The sequence below is a fragment of the Ceratotherium simum genome, unplaced genomic scaffold (assembly GCF_057802395.1).
Source record: "Ceratotherium simum simum isolate JZ-2026a unplaced genomic scaffold, ASM5780239v1 HiC_scaffold_43, whole genome shotgun sequence".
NCBI classification, from domain to species: Eukaryota; Metazoa; Chordata; class Mammalia; order Perissodactyla; family Rhinocerotidae; genus Ceratotherium; species Ceratotherium simum.
In genome coordinates, this window is record NW_028261259.1 from 5,427,007 (window position 1) to 5,441,509 (window position 14,503).

The window sequence follows — 14,503 nt, forward strand, 5'->3', positions numbered from 1 at the left end:
GTTTCTGCATTCAAGCATACAGTACAGCCAAGAGAATGAGCAGAAAAAAATTAACAAGAAAGTCTTGCTTGCATATTATCTTTTGCAAAAGAGCAGGATATTTTATGTTCTGTTCTTTTCACTGATGTAATCAATTTTTAAAGAATACGGTACATCTGACTATCCCAAGGCGTGTTTATCCAGGAACCTTGCCTGAATCCAAAGCAGAGATGTTAAAGCTGACGGGTTTCAAATGCTGCCCAGGTGCTGTCTACCATGAACATCCCTCTCCCAAAGCTGGACCACCGGTCTCTTCCTGAGGGATCAGAATCACCACCCATGTCCCTGAGAGACTGGCCACTCAGGCCTGAGCTGAGATTAGGTGATCAATCTAAAGGGCAAAATACTTAAGCTATTCTCATCTAATGATGTTGTTTCGGAGGCCTCTGCACTGGAATGGGATTGTGAAAATGGCCTACTAGATACTTGCCTGGGAATTGATTTGTTCTCCTCTGCTCTTAGTGGATCCTGGGGAAACCAGTGATTAACCTCACAGATGCCTCAACTTCCACATCTGCGAAAAAGGCAAGCAACAGCCAGTGTTACCACCCTGCAAACTCTTAAGTTGTGCTTACAAGAGGGGCCACAAGGGCGAATGTCTCCCAAAAGCTGATGAAATGATGGCACTTTGGCTGGAGAAGGCAGGGGCAGCAGGCAAATTGGAATGTTTCTAGGATGTCAAACCAGTTCCCATAAGCAGTTTAGAGAAGCACCTGGCCCTGGACTAGGTAGGAGGCTGTGGAAAGACCCACAGGCACACAGGTGGGTGGAGGTATCAAGCAATGGAGGGAGGCGGTGGGGAAGAGGCGCGAGTCCAGCTTCAATTTTGGACAAAAGCAGTTGCACGCTGCAGGCCCGCGGCTGCCCATGCAGCTGCCACACCCTCCTAACTCCCTGGTCCCTCTCGTCCCGTCACATCCCTCTGGGACTCAGTCCAGTTGGAGCGGGTACAGGACCAGAGTCCTGAGTCAAAGGCGGTTTGTCCCTCAGGCAAGCCTTCACAGCCCTGCTCCTCCCCCCAGGGCTAGGCACCGCCCCGTGCCCAGAGCATCTTGGGAGTTGTAGTCCTGCAGTCCTGCAAGCTCCCAGCTGGGAATGGTTAAGAGACAAAAGCACCAAGCATGCACAGCTAGGGGACTGAACTCCCACCTGTCCCTCCCCCCCTGGCCCACGCCCCACTGCTTCTACACCCCACCTTCTACCACGACTCTTCTCTATACGATGCCATCTCTCCATGCCTTGCCCATCCCCCAGAGTCGTGCAGTGTGGTTGGGCTGCATCCTTTGAGGCCAGTACTCAGGTAGGGGTGGGGCTCACCAGCCTGGCTATTGCTGAGGATGCTTGCAGCCCTGGTGGAAGCTCCCTGGCCAGTATTTGAAATGTAAATTCAATATCTAAAATGGAAATACCGGGTGCATGGGATCCTGGAATTTGCCTTTTCAAGGCCATCTGTCCTACCATCCCCTCCATCCATCCATCCTGCCATGATCCTCCCTTTGGACCCCGTGATCAGGGTTGCTACCGAGATCCTCCCCTTGGAACCCACCCACCTTAAGGGCCCATACCCATCATAAACACTCAAAGCCATGCCACTTGCCAAATTGAGACAAAAATGGAACGACCCAGGGGGGCCACTCAAGGTTGAGGGCATTACTAGATACTTGGGAGTATTAAAATCCATCTGATTATATCATGAGTGAACGTGTTCCACTTTAAAAAAAAAAAACACTGCTGTTATTCTGAGTTATTGAGTTAGGATCTTTTTGTAAATATGCCAGATTGAAAATGTTTATTGATGTATAACATGTGTATAGAAATATACGCCGAAGTCATCCATGTAAACCTCAAAGAATTATTACAAAGTGAACACACTTGTGTGACCAACAACTAGCACCAGCTTCACTCAGGTCCCGACAATCCCTTTCTCCCTCCTTCCTCCCCAAAGGTAACTGACATCTTACCTGCAAACACTATATATGGAGTTTGTCTTGTTATACAAGTGTTTTATTACAGAACAATTTAAACAGTATACAAAATAAACAAAACAGCATAGTAGGCTCGTCACCCAGCTTCAACAACTACTAATCATCTGCCATTTTTGTTTCTTCCACACTCCATCCCATTCCCACCACACTTTATTATTCTTTTAGTCCTTTGTGTGTGTGGGGAGGTAAGAAGTACGCACACTGAAAAGCACAAATCTCAACCTTACATTTTTGGCAAATAAACATGCCCATATAACCTTCACCCCTTTAAAAATAGGATATTTCCATCACCCCCAGAAAACCCCTTCCTGTTCCTTCCTAGGCAATTTTTTCCTTCCCCCGAGGCAACCACTGTTCTGGTTTTTTCAGCATAGGTTCATCTTGGCTGAAATCATCCCACGTGTATTGTTTTCTGTCCAGCTTGCTTCCCTTGGCACGAGGTTGATGAGTCTCTCCCAGCATGTGTGTGTCAGTGTTTGCTCCTTGGCACGGCTGAGGGAGTTCTGCTCTGTGGATGCGCCGCAGTGGGCTCATCTTCCTCCTGGGGACGTGCAGGTCATCTCCTGTGAACAGTCTTGTACAAACGTTTTTTGGTATGCTGTTTAATTCCTTTATTAGCATTTAAGTGACACACCTTTGCATTTTTTAGTGGTTGGTCCAGATTACAATATGCATCTTTAACATATCACAGCCTACCTAGACTTAATAGTGCACCAGTTTAATCAATGTAAAATATGGAAGACTTGCTACAGAACAGTTCCATTTACCTCTGTCTGTCCTTTGTGCTATTGTTGTCATTAGCCATTAGCCATTTCTCCAAGAAAACCTGGTTCTTTTTATTTGAGAATGATATTTAGAAACCAAGATCTGGGAGCTAAGTGTGCTCATTGATACTAGCGTGTCACTGCTTCTGGACCCTCTCAGCAGAGCCTAGAAATGTATGTATGAATATAAACTCAGGTATATACATCTATCTATTGATCTATAAATCTACCCATCTATCTGGATAGATATATTAGAAGTGACATGGATTCATACTGATACTTCCAACTCCTATCCAGCACGACAGAGTTTATTCTAGCATTCTCCTTTTGTTTATTTTTAACTTCTTTCCCCAACAGTGAGAAACTTAACTCCAGTTAGCTACAATATATTTCCTAATGTGCCAACTAGTTTCAGAATTGCTAATCCATACCCTTATGAAAAACAAATATACCACCTAGAGTACAGTGTTTGTGTACAGTACTTTAGTTTTACAGTATCCCATCAAAACACTGTCTTCCAAAGTAACTTAGGTCAGGACCTTTCATCCCCACCCATTATGTGTGGCTATGTCACATGCTGGTAATACAGTGAGATTCATATGTCACTGCATTTCATCTGAGTTCCCCAGCATCCTGATTGATTTTTAAAATTTGCAGAGTAAAATTCACTCTTTGTAGTGTACAGTTCTGTGGGTTTTGACAACTTTATGGTCATGTATCCACCTCCACAGTAGCATACAGGGCTGTTTTTTTCACTCCCCAAAATTCTCTCATACTGTCCCTGTGTAGTCAACCCCTTCCCCCATTCCATCCCTTGGCAACCACTGATCATTTTTCATCTCTGTAATGCTGACTTTTCTAGAAAGTCATACAAATGAGACCACATACTGTACAGCCTTTTGAATCTGACTTCCTTCACTTAGAGAAATGCAGCCAAGATTCATCCATGTTGTTGTGTGAATCAAGAGTTTATCCTTTTTATTGCCAAGTAGTATTCTAATGTCCCAATTCACCACAGTTTCTTTCTCCATTCACCTGATGAAGGACATTTAGTTTATTTCCAGCTTGTGGCAATTATGAATAACATGGTTATGAAGATTCACCCAAAGATTTTGTTTAAACATTAGTTTTCAATTTGCTTGAGTAAATCCCTAGAAGTGGGATATCTGAGTCATATAATAAGTGTATGTTTAACTTTATAAGAACCTGCTAAACCGTTATCCGAATGCAACTATCATGTTGCATTCCCAGTTCTAGTTGTTCCTTGTCCTCACCAGGACTTGATATTAGCAATTTTATTTTTTATTTCAGCCACCTAATAGGTGTGCAGAATATTATTGTGGCTTCTGCCTCCTTTTTGAAAGTGAGATCTGCTAAATATAGAATCCTGTGTTGACTTTTGGGTTTTCTTTCTGCACTTGAAGGATGTCATTTTTTTGTTGATTTATCTCTTTTGTTTTTGATAATATATCATCCATCATTGACATTATTTCTCCCTGTATGTAATGTCTTCCCCTGTATATATGTATTTCCTTGACTGCTTTCAAGATTTTGTTTTTATCTTTGGATTTTAGCAGCTTGACTATCATGTGCCCAGGTATGGTTTTAATTTGTATTTTATTTTCTGGGTTTGCTGACTTCCTTGGATCTAAAATTTTAGATTTTCCACCAAATTTTGGAAGTTTTATGCTATTACTTATTGATTTGCCTTTCTGCCTCATTTAATTTTTCTGTCTCTCCCCTCTCGGCTGGGGACTCAATCATCTCACAGATAAGGCTTTGTTCATTTTTCTTCAAAATTTTTACATTCTTTTGTTCAGACTGGATAATTTCTATTTCTGTATCTTCATGTCTCTTCTACTGTTCCTTTTTATTTTTAATTTTATTTATTTATTTATTTTTCACCCCAAAGCCCCAGTAGATAGTTCTATGTCATAGCTGCACATCCTTCTAGTTGCTGTATGTGGGACGCAGCCTCAGCATGGCCAGAGAAGCGGTGCATCGGTGCGCGCCTGGGATCCGAACCCGGGGCCGCCAGCAGTGGAGCGTGCACACTTAACTGCTAAGCCTCAGGGCCAGCCCTCTTCTACTGTTTCTAATGTACATGTAACCTCAAAAGTATTTTTTTTTATTTAATCTTCCTATTTGGTTCTTTTTTGTAATTTCCATTTCTCTGCTGAGTTTCCAGATATGTTCATTCATTATGAGAATATTTTTCATACCACCTTGATCATCTTTATAATAGCTGCTATCTTATCCTTGTCAGCTAATTGCAACACCTTGGGGAGAGTTTCTACTCTCTGCTTTTGGTCATATATGGATTACATTTTCCCATCTCTTCAAATCTCATGATTTTTTAAACTGTGTACTGGAGGGCCGGCCCCGTGGCTTAGCGGTTAAGTGTGCATGCTCTGCTACTGGCGGCCTGGGTTCGGATCCCAGGCATGCACCGAAGCATTGCTTCTCCGGCCACGCTGAGGCCGCGTCCCTCATACAGCAACTAGAAGGACGTGCAGCTATAACACACAAGTATCTACTGGGGCTTTGGGGGAAAAATAAATTAAAAAAAATTAAACTGTGTACTGGAAACCATGAATGATAGTTATAGAGACTCTGGATTCTCTTGTATTCCTTTGAAGAGTGTTGTTATTTTTCTAGCAGGGAGTTAACTTGCCTGGACTGAAACTCCAATCTTCTCTCCTTTACAGTGAGCATAGCTGAAATCCTCATTCAGTTCTTTCATCTACTAACTGCTGTTTTTACACTAAGCCCTCTGGGGTCTACCCTGCATGTGTGTTGTTCAAAGATCTGCCAATTTGGTGTGTGTGGGGGAGACTTACATACATATTTTGAGATTTTCCTCTGTGTGTCTCCCTCCCTTCCAGAATTTCTCCCTTAACTTTCCAGCTACTCTCTCAGCCCAAAAATACATCCTCTAACATTACAAGTGAGACTGTAGTTTTTCCCCTGTCTGGGCCATGTACAGATTTTGGAATGCTTTGAGGCAAAAGACTCAAGCTTGCAAATATCTCCTGGTACAATTCCCATCATTTAAGTGAAGATTCCCTGTCAGTTCTGCTTGCTTTCGGAAGACATTTATACATACACACATATACACATTTATTATATGTATATTACATATAAATACATGATTCTATATAAATACATATAATATGTATTCAGATTTTATCATTGTTATCTGTGAGAGTGTTAGTTCAACAATCCACTCCACCCTTACTGGAAGCCAGACCTCGGTTTTGTTTCTTTTTTAGATTTTATATAAATGGAATTAAAAAATCTATAGCCTTTTGAATATAATTTCTTTTATGCAGCATTTTGGTTGTGATATTGATCTATGCTATTGCATGTAGTTAGTGTTTGTTCATTTGTTGAAAATAATTAATTTTTTAAATGGTCATAAAATATGCATAACCTAAAATTGAACATTTTAACCATTTTTAAGTTTACAGTTCAGTGACATGCAGTACATTCACATTATTGTGTAGCCATAACCTCCAACCATCCACAGAACTATTTTCACCTTGCACTGAAACTCTGTGCTCATTAACCAACAACTCCCTGTTATCCCTCCCTCTTGCCCTTGGGAAACACCATTCTCCTTTCTATACCTATGAATTTGAGTACTCTAAGTACCTTATATGAGTGGAATCATACAGTATTTTTCCTTTTGTAGATGGCTTTATTTCATTTAGCATAAAGTCCTCAAGGTTCTTCCTTGTCATAAAATGTGTCATAATTTCTTCCTTTTTAAGGGTGAATGATATTCCACTGTGTGTATACACCACATTTTTTTTGTTATTTCATCTGTTGATGGACACCTGGTTTGCTTCCAGCTTCTGGTTATTTTGAATAATGCTGTTAAGAACACCGGTGTACTTTTGTGTCTTTATAATTCTGCATTCAATCATTTTGGGTGTATGCCCATAAATGGTGTTCTGAGATTCATTTTTTCACACGTGGGAGGGTTCCCCACACCTCCAACAAGCAATTCTTGGAATGCCAGCTAGTCGTCAGATAATTCAACACAATTTGATGCTGTCATCCCAGAGATACATCAGATTCCACAGGTTGAGGGCTTAGTCCTATAAGACTGCACACCCACCCTACCTCACCTCAACTTCAGATGCCAGTTACAAGCCCAGGCTGTTACCTGTACTTCTGACTGACTGGCTATAAACCAGAGGTTCCCACAACCTCCTCATTGGGTTTGATTAATTTACTAGAGTGGCTCACAAAACTCAGAGAAACATTTACTAGATCACCAGTTTATTATAAAAGGATATGACTCAAGAACAGCCTGTTGGAAGTGGTGCATAGGGAAAGGTATGGAGATAGTACACAAAGCTTTCATGACATATCCAAGTGCACCACACTCCAAGCACTCCTTGTCATTGCCAACTTGGAACCTCTCTGAACCTCCTTCTATTGGGATTTTAATGGGGACTCTGTCAAGTAGGCATGATTAATTATTAACTCAGTTTCCAGCCCCCCTCCCCTCTCTGCAAGATAAGGGGTAGGGCTAAAAATTCGAAGCTTCTAATCAGGGCTTGGTCTTCCTGGTGACCAGCCCCCATCCAGGAGCCATCCAGAAGCCCACCCAGAGTTGCCTCAATAGAACAAAAGCTTCTCCTAGTGTTCTTATCAATTAGAAAATTACAAGGAGGTCGGCCCCATGGCTTAGCAGTTAAGTGCACACGCTCTGCTACTGGTGGCCCAGGTTCGGATCCCGGGCGTGCACTGACGCACCACTTCTCTGGCCATGCTAAGGCCACATCCCACATACAGCAACTAGAAGGATATGCAAGTATGACATACAACTATCTACTGTGGCTTTGGGGAGAACAAAGGAGGAGGATTGGCAATAGATGTTAGCTCAGAGCTGGTCTTCCTCAGCAAAAAGAGGAGGATTATCACGGATGTTAGCTCAGGGCTGATCTTCCTGAAAAAAAAAAAAAGGAAATTACAAGGGTTTTAGGGTCTCTGTGTCAGGGATGGTGTCAAAGACAAATATTAGAATAACAGTTGCTCCTAGTGTTCTTATCATTTAGGAAATTACAAAGTTTTAGGAGCTCTGTGCCAGGAACTGGAGGCAGAGACTGATAAATGTATTTTCTATTATTTCAGAACCCATAAGTGGAATTGCTAGATCATATGGTGAATTCTAGTTTTAATTTTTGAAGGAACTGCCATACTGTTTTCCAGTTTTATGTTCTCACCTTCATTGCACAAGTGTTCTAATTTCTCAACATCATTGCCAACACGTGTTATTTTCTGATTTTGTGATAGTAACTATGCTAATGGGTGTGAACATGTATCTCATTGTGGTTTTATTTTGCATTTTCCTGATACTTAGTGATGTTGAACATCTTTTCATGTGTTTACTGGCCATTTTATATTTTGTTTGGAGAAATGTCTATTCAAGTCCTTTGTGCATTTTTAAATTGGGTTTTTTTTTATTGTTGAGTTGTAGGAGTTCTTTATATATGTTAGATATTAATCCCTTATTAGTTATGTGATTTGAAAATCTTTTCAACCATTGCCTTTTTACTCTGTTGCTAGTATCTTGTGATACAGAAAACGTTTCATTTTGATGAAGTCCAATTTGTTATTTTTTTTGTTGCTTATGTCTTTGGAGTCATAGTAAAGAAATCATTGTTGGCAATGGCATTTGGACCCAATGACATGCAGCTTTTACCTTGTGTTTTCTTCTAAGGATTTTATAGCTTCAACTCTAACATTAATATCTTGGATCTATTTTGAGTTAATTTTTGTATATGGTGTAAGGTAAGGGTCCAACATCATTCTGTTGCATGTGGGTATCCAGTTTTCCAGCACCATTTGTTGAAAAACTTATCCTTTCTCCAATGAATGATCTTTGCACCCTTGTCAAAAATCATTTGACCATATATGCAAAGTTTTATTTCAGGGCTCTCTATAATAATTCATAAGTATATTGTGTGTATTTATGCCAGTACTGCACTGTTTTGATTACTTTGTAGTAAGTTTTGAAATCAGGAAGTGTGTGTTCTCTAACTTTGTTCTTCTTTTTCTAGATTGTTATGGCTATTCAGGGTCCCTTGAGAGTCCATATGAATTTTAGGATAGATTTTTCTATTTTTGCAAAAAAATCATTGGAATTTTTACCTCCATAAGTAAGTTGATTCTTAAGTATTTTACTTTTTTTGATGCTATTGTAAATAAAAATGTAAAGTTTTTAAATTTCTTTTTCAGATTACTTGTTATTAATGTATAGAAGAACAACTAATTTTTGCAGGTTAATTTTGTGTCCCACTACTTAGCATAATTTATTAGGTCTAAAATATTTTTGTGGAATTTTTAGGGGTTTCAACATATAAGATATTATGTGTAAACAAATATAATATTACTACATCCTTTCCAATTTGAATGCTATTTCTTTCTTTTTCTTGCCTAATTGCTTTGGCTAGAACTTCTAATACCATGTTGAATAGAAGTTGTGAAAGTGGGCCTTCTTGCCTTTCTCCTGATCTTAGATAAAAAGATTTCAGTCTTTCACCCTTGAATACGATGTTCTCTGTGGATTTCTGTATATGGCTTTTATTATGTTGAAATAGCTTCCCTTTACTCTGAGGGTTTTTTAGTGTTTTTAACATGAAAACATGTTTAGTTTTGTCAAACGTCTTTTCTGCATCCATTGAGATGATTACTTTTTTTCCTTCATTCTGTTAATGTGGTTAATTACATTGATTCCTTTTCATATATTGAAACATCCTTGTATTCCAGGAATAAACCCCACTTAAAAATGATGTATAATCCTTTTAATATGCTGCTGAATTTGCTTTGTTACTATTTTATTGAGGATTTTTGTATCAATATTCATGAAAGGTATTGACCTGTAGTTTTCCTTTCTCTTAGTGTCTTTGGCTTTGATATCAGGGTAGTACTAACCCCATAGGATGACTTTAGAAGTATTCTATCCTCTTCAACTTTTTGAAAGAGTTTGAAAAGAATTGTTGTTAGTTAATTTAAAAAAAGTCTTTGGACCTAGGAATAAATTCAGCATAAAATAAATACAAATAAACATTTTTTTTAAAATGTGAAAAAGTCTTTTCCTAAAATAATTAAAAATTAAGCAAGTACATCATTTATCACTTGATTTCTAAAAATTGTTTTTAACCTAATAGTAAGCATGAACACATTGTTAGAATTAAAATGACTCAAGTGTTAATTTTCTTCATTGCAAATTTTCTGACATAAGTATTTGATGCCATCATGTATGACATCTTTTATGAAAAAAATGGTCATTTTTTGTAGTATTTGAGAACATTATGAATTTTCCCAGTGGTCTCTGACAATACTCTGATATGCAAAGTTATCTTTTCAGCACGTATGTCTTATCATCATCTTTAATAAATTAACAAACTCTGTCAGGTGCTAATTAACCAACTACTTTTCATATGATTCAGGTTCTCCACCATCAACTTCTCTAACCATCAGTAAATTATACAACTTCTGCAAGATTAACAATTTTACCATATTGTATTCATCTCGTGTGGTTTAAAACATCCAAAAATCATTGATAAACTGACCCTGCCCAAACTAAAGCATGGTGAATTATGAAAGATGGTCTCTGTTAAGTGGGGAGGGCTTTCAGGTTGAACTTAATTATATAATTGGTCAATTTATTACAGTGTATTGTTCTTTTATGTATTTCACTTCTTTTTTTAAAAAAGTGATAGTTGAGGGCACTTAGATAATAAAAAGTTGAGAAAATAAGAAACTGATACACACTATAAGCTTCAAATATTTTCAAGCATAAGATGCAGTAAGAACTAAAACTAAGAAATGACAGAGGAAATAGAGATAAGATGATAAAATTTCAAAACTGAATCTATAATACCATCTCAATGGCTACCGTTGTGGTGCCAAGAAGATGGTGAAATCAAGGCATTCGTAAAGATGATAATAAACAGACAGCAAAGAAAAAAGACTGAAATTTTTTTGTGTGTGTGTGTCAGGAAGATCAGCCCTGAGCTAACATCTGTGCTAATCCTCCTCTTTTTGCTGAGGAAGACTGGCTCTGAGCTAAGATCTATTTCCAATCTTCCTCTTTTTTTTCCTCAAAGCCCCAATAGATAGTTGTATGTCATATTTGCACATCCTTCTAGTTGCTGTATGTGGGACGCGGCCTCAGCATGGCCAGAGAAGCGGTGCATCCGTGTGCACCTGGGATCCGAACCCGGGCCGTCAGTAGCGGACCGCACGCACTTAACCACTAAGCCACGGTGCTGGCCCAAGACTGAAATCTTTAAAGAGAGAATTTTTACAGCCATATTACAGAAGATAACAGGGAAGAGAAGTTGGAGTGAGAGACAATCTGTTTCTTAAATTACTTCTACTGTAGAGAACAAAAAACCAATTTGCTGAAATCTTTCTTCCCTACTATGACCCTATCTTTACCTGCAAAATCTGAGCACTGAATCAATGTCACATTCCTCCTTTTCCATCCCTGTGTAACAGAGCAATTAAGCTCATCTGAAACCTCAACTGCCCAGCCTGTGAAATAAGGCAGGCCATCCATTCTCACAGAGGAGCCAACTGGAGGTAGGATTTTTGGTTCTGAATTCAACTCACCATCTTCAAAGAATTTTATCTGTCCTTCCTTATCCAGGGCTATCAATGAAGGGCTGGTTGGCTTTCAGAGAAGACCAATTCACAGTCAGCTCAGACGTTTTCTGTTGAGCTCTCTAAAGAAGGCTGTGGGGCTTGTCAGTAAGAGTTGATTTCTATACGGGTTATAATTTTATTTTATTCAGAGATATATAAAGAAATTTACATGGTAAATATTACTTATTAACGAGAAAAAAGGTGGTCTATTCTCTGATCATTTAAGCAAAATCCTCCTCTCAGGGCCCAGCCATGGACAAAGCCCAGATTCAATCTCCAAGTGTCTGCCAGGCACTCTGTTGTCCATGGTAAGCCCTCAAGTTGGCAGCCTGTTCCCTTGTGTCTTGTGCTGATACTTAATCTTCCATCTCTTCAGAGTACAACTAGACAGAAGCTCAAAGGACTTGACATTGGAGAAATGTACATTTCATTATCTTTAGACTTCTACACTTTATCAAAAGACTCTCAGCATTTCCAGTAATTGTGCAGCAATTTACCCAACACTAAGGTTCTCACTATTAAAAATTAAAATAAATAAATTTTGAAAAGGAAAAAAGTGATCTTTGTAGCTTTGTACAGAATCTATATAATGGATGCATCCTTATAAAGGGAGGAAAGATAAAAAATTTAACTATTTTGGTTAGTTAACACTGTAAGTAATATACTTTATATATTAGCATTTTTGAGATTATTTGTATTTAAAGATACTGCTTCAAACCCCTAAATCATTGTATGTAGTAGAGTCTACCATCTGCTTTGGCCGAACAATTATATACAGTAAGTCAGCCAAAATTCTTCCATTCCTGTATAATCTTATATGTGGGTGGTAATGGTTCGTTCTTATAGATTATTTGAACACGTGCATATCACAAAATACAAGTGACCATTAAAAATTAAAGTGTTCACCAAATAGAAGATTATCTGATTCCCAGAAAAAGAAAACATTACTGTGACATTAAGGCTACAACTGTCAAAAAGGAAGCCAAGATACGCTCAAGTAAAGCATTTGCTGAAAAGTTAATTGGCTCATCTTTGAAAATTTATCATGTTTATTATGTAAGCAAGATACTTTCAGAGCCTAGAATACAGAAAGTGCTTATTGGTATGTTAGCATTGTGATCATTTATTTTGTAAATGTTAATATTACAGATATAATTCATTTTCTACTATATTCAGATTTTCAAGTTCTGGTAAATCTTAAGGCCACATTACTGGCAAGTCGGGATACCTCTGGACATCTGAAAAATATGAATCCTACACAGAAGCATGTAAATTCTCTATTCATCAGCTTCTAAATTCTAAAACATTCTAAGCTTTTGGAAGAAACCAATGGCATTCCAAATTGACAGTAAGGCTGTATGTGCTATACATGATCCTATAGGAAGAGAATTCCAGATTTTAAATAGAGGAGATTGTGCAAAAAAATAAAGTACATTTTGACGTCTGAAAGGGGATTTCAAGAAATGAGGGACTCTCAGAACATGTGGTAAGTGGTAAATAACTTACCAAGGTCTCTCTAAAGGAAAACATATTGTGGAAAAAAGAGCTTCACATGCAGAGAGCTAAAATGGCATCTTTGGAATCCTCACGATGAAACAGACACTGAATTACTTTTTCCTAAAACTTAAAATGTGTCTTATCCTCCAAAAAATACCACCTCCTTGCCCTGTGGCTTACCTGGGCATGGTGACGTGTTGGAATCATTTTTCTATTTCATTGGCTCTTAAACTTGATGGGCACCAGAAGCACCTGGAAGCCTTGTTGAAACCCAGATTGCCAGGACCCACCCCAGAATTTCCAGTTCAGCAGGTCTGCAGCAGCACCTGACAATTTGCATTTCTTCCCAGTTCCCAGGTGATGCTCATGCTGCTGGTCCAGGGACCCCACTTTGAGAACCACAGCTTAACTTACACCCTATATATGGTTACCAAATCCATTATTTCATCCCTTGGCTGCTACTTTTCCTTTATCACATCAGCACCTTAGCTCCGAATCTCCTCACCAAGCAATGGGAATACTTGGAGAGTTTAACAACTGGTCCTTCTTTCTGGCTCAGTTCTCCCTCTTCCTCTCAAAACTACAGTCTCTTGCCAGGTAATTTTTCCTTAAACATCAGTTCATCATAGATCTTCTTTGTCCAAATCTCATGGCTCTTATGCTGAACACAAGACATTTTAAATTCTCTACTTGGTTCATAAGGTCTGTAATAGCCCGTAGAATGTGGACACCCTGTTCCCTACCCTGCCTGTTATAAAGGAGTATGTGAAGATTATATAAGATACAGTCAGTTCTCGTTATGCACAGTGTGACATCCTACAAAGTCACTGTGAACACTGAATCAGTGAATATGACCCACTGCTCCTACAGGAAATGCAGGGTTAGGTTCCTGCAAACCTTAGCCAAATTTTCTTCAACTGATCAATACATACCTTTTTCTCTGTGTGTTTCTCTTTAAAGTCACCTTATTTAATATATATTGTTGATATATTAACATTGAACTTAGACTAACAGCACCGTACCTCGTGTCTGAAAGAAGCTTGTCAAACACAAATTCTTCTTCTGTGAAGGCACGTCACAGCCTCTTGCCCTGAGGAACACCAGGCAGCATTGCAGCACTACACATGGGGGACATATTAAACAGACGAGTCACCAACACAAGGCACAAAAAGATAATAAATGAAGCACTAAATAGACTGCAAGAAGGACACTTGTTTACAGCATGGGCTGAAACACCAGGGCAGAGCGTCACCTTGTTCCCCTCAGCTGGGAACATGCACTTCGAGTGAATCAAAATTTTCACCACTTTGCGCTTATCTGCAAATGGACATGAAAGCCCTGAGAGTGTTGATTTGGGGGCTGCCAGTACATTTTAGCTAGTAGGCAAGTGTGCAGACACGGAATCCACAAATAATGAGGATCAACTATATTATGAAAACATCTTTTCAAAACCAGAGTATCTTTAAGATATAAGAGCAATAATGATAACACAACAGCTAACATGTTAAAGCCTACTATGTGCCAGGAGCTCTTCTAAATACTTTACATAAG

General features: G+C 38.9%; 1 protein-coding gene across 6 annotated transcripts in view; it reads right to left on the bottom strand.

The window, feature by feature from the left end:
* Positions 1 to 1,813: 1,813 nt before the first annotated feature.
* Positions 1,814 to 14,503, bottom strand: part of LOC147911468 (uncharacterized) — a 102,579-nt gene continuing 89,889 nt past the window's right edge. For 5 of the 6 annotated variants that reach the window (XR_015551042.1, XR_015551044.1, XR_015551043.1 and 2 more), the window contains 2 exons: positions 13,975 to 14,070; positions 7,059 to 7,748 (listed from right to left, as the gene is read on the bottom strand). Coding sequence is in view for 2 of the 6 variants with exons in the window: in XM_087428107.1 (XP_087284233.1) it covers positions 7,729 to 7,748; positions 13,975 to 14,070 (116 nt within the window). In the remaining 4 variants the exon portion in view is untranslated. Of the gene's footprint in view, positions 2,599 to 7,058; positions 7,749 to 13,974; positions 14,071 to 14,503 lie in introns of those variants that run through there. The other variant, XM_087428106.1, reaches the window with a different exon arrangement.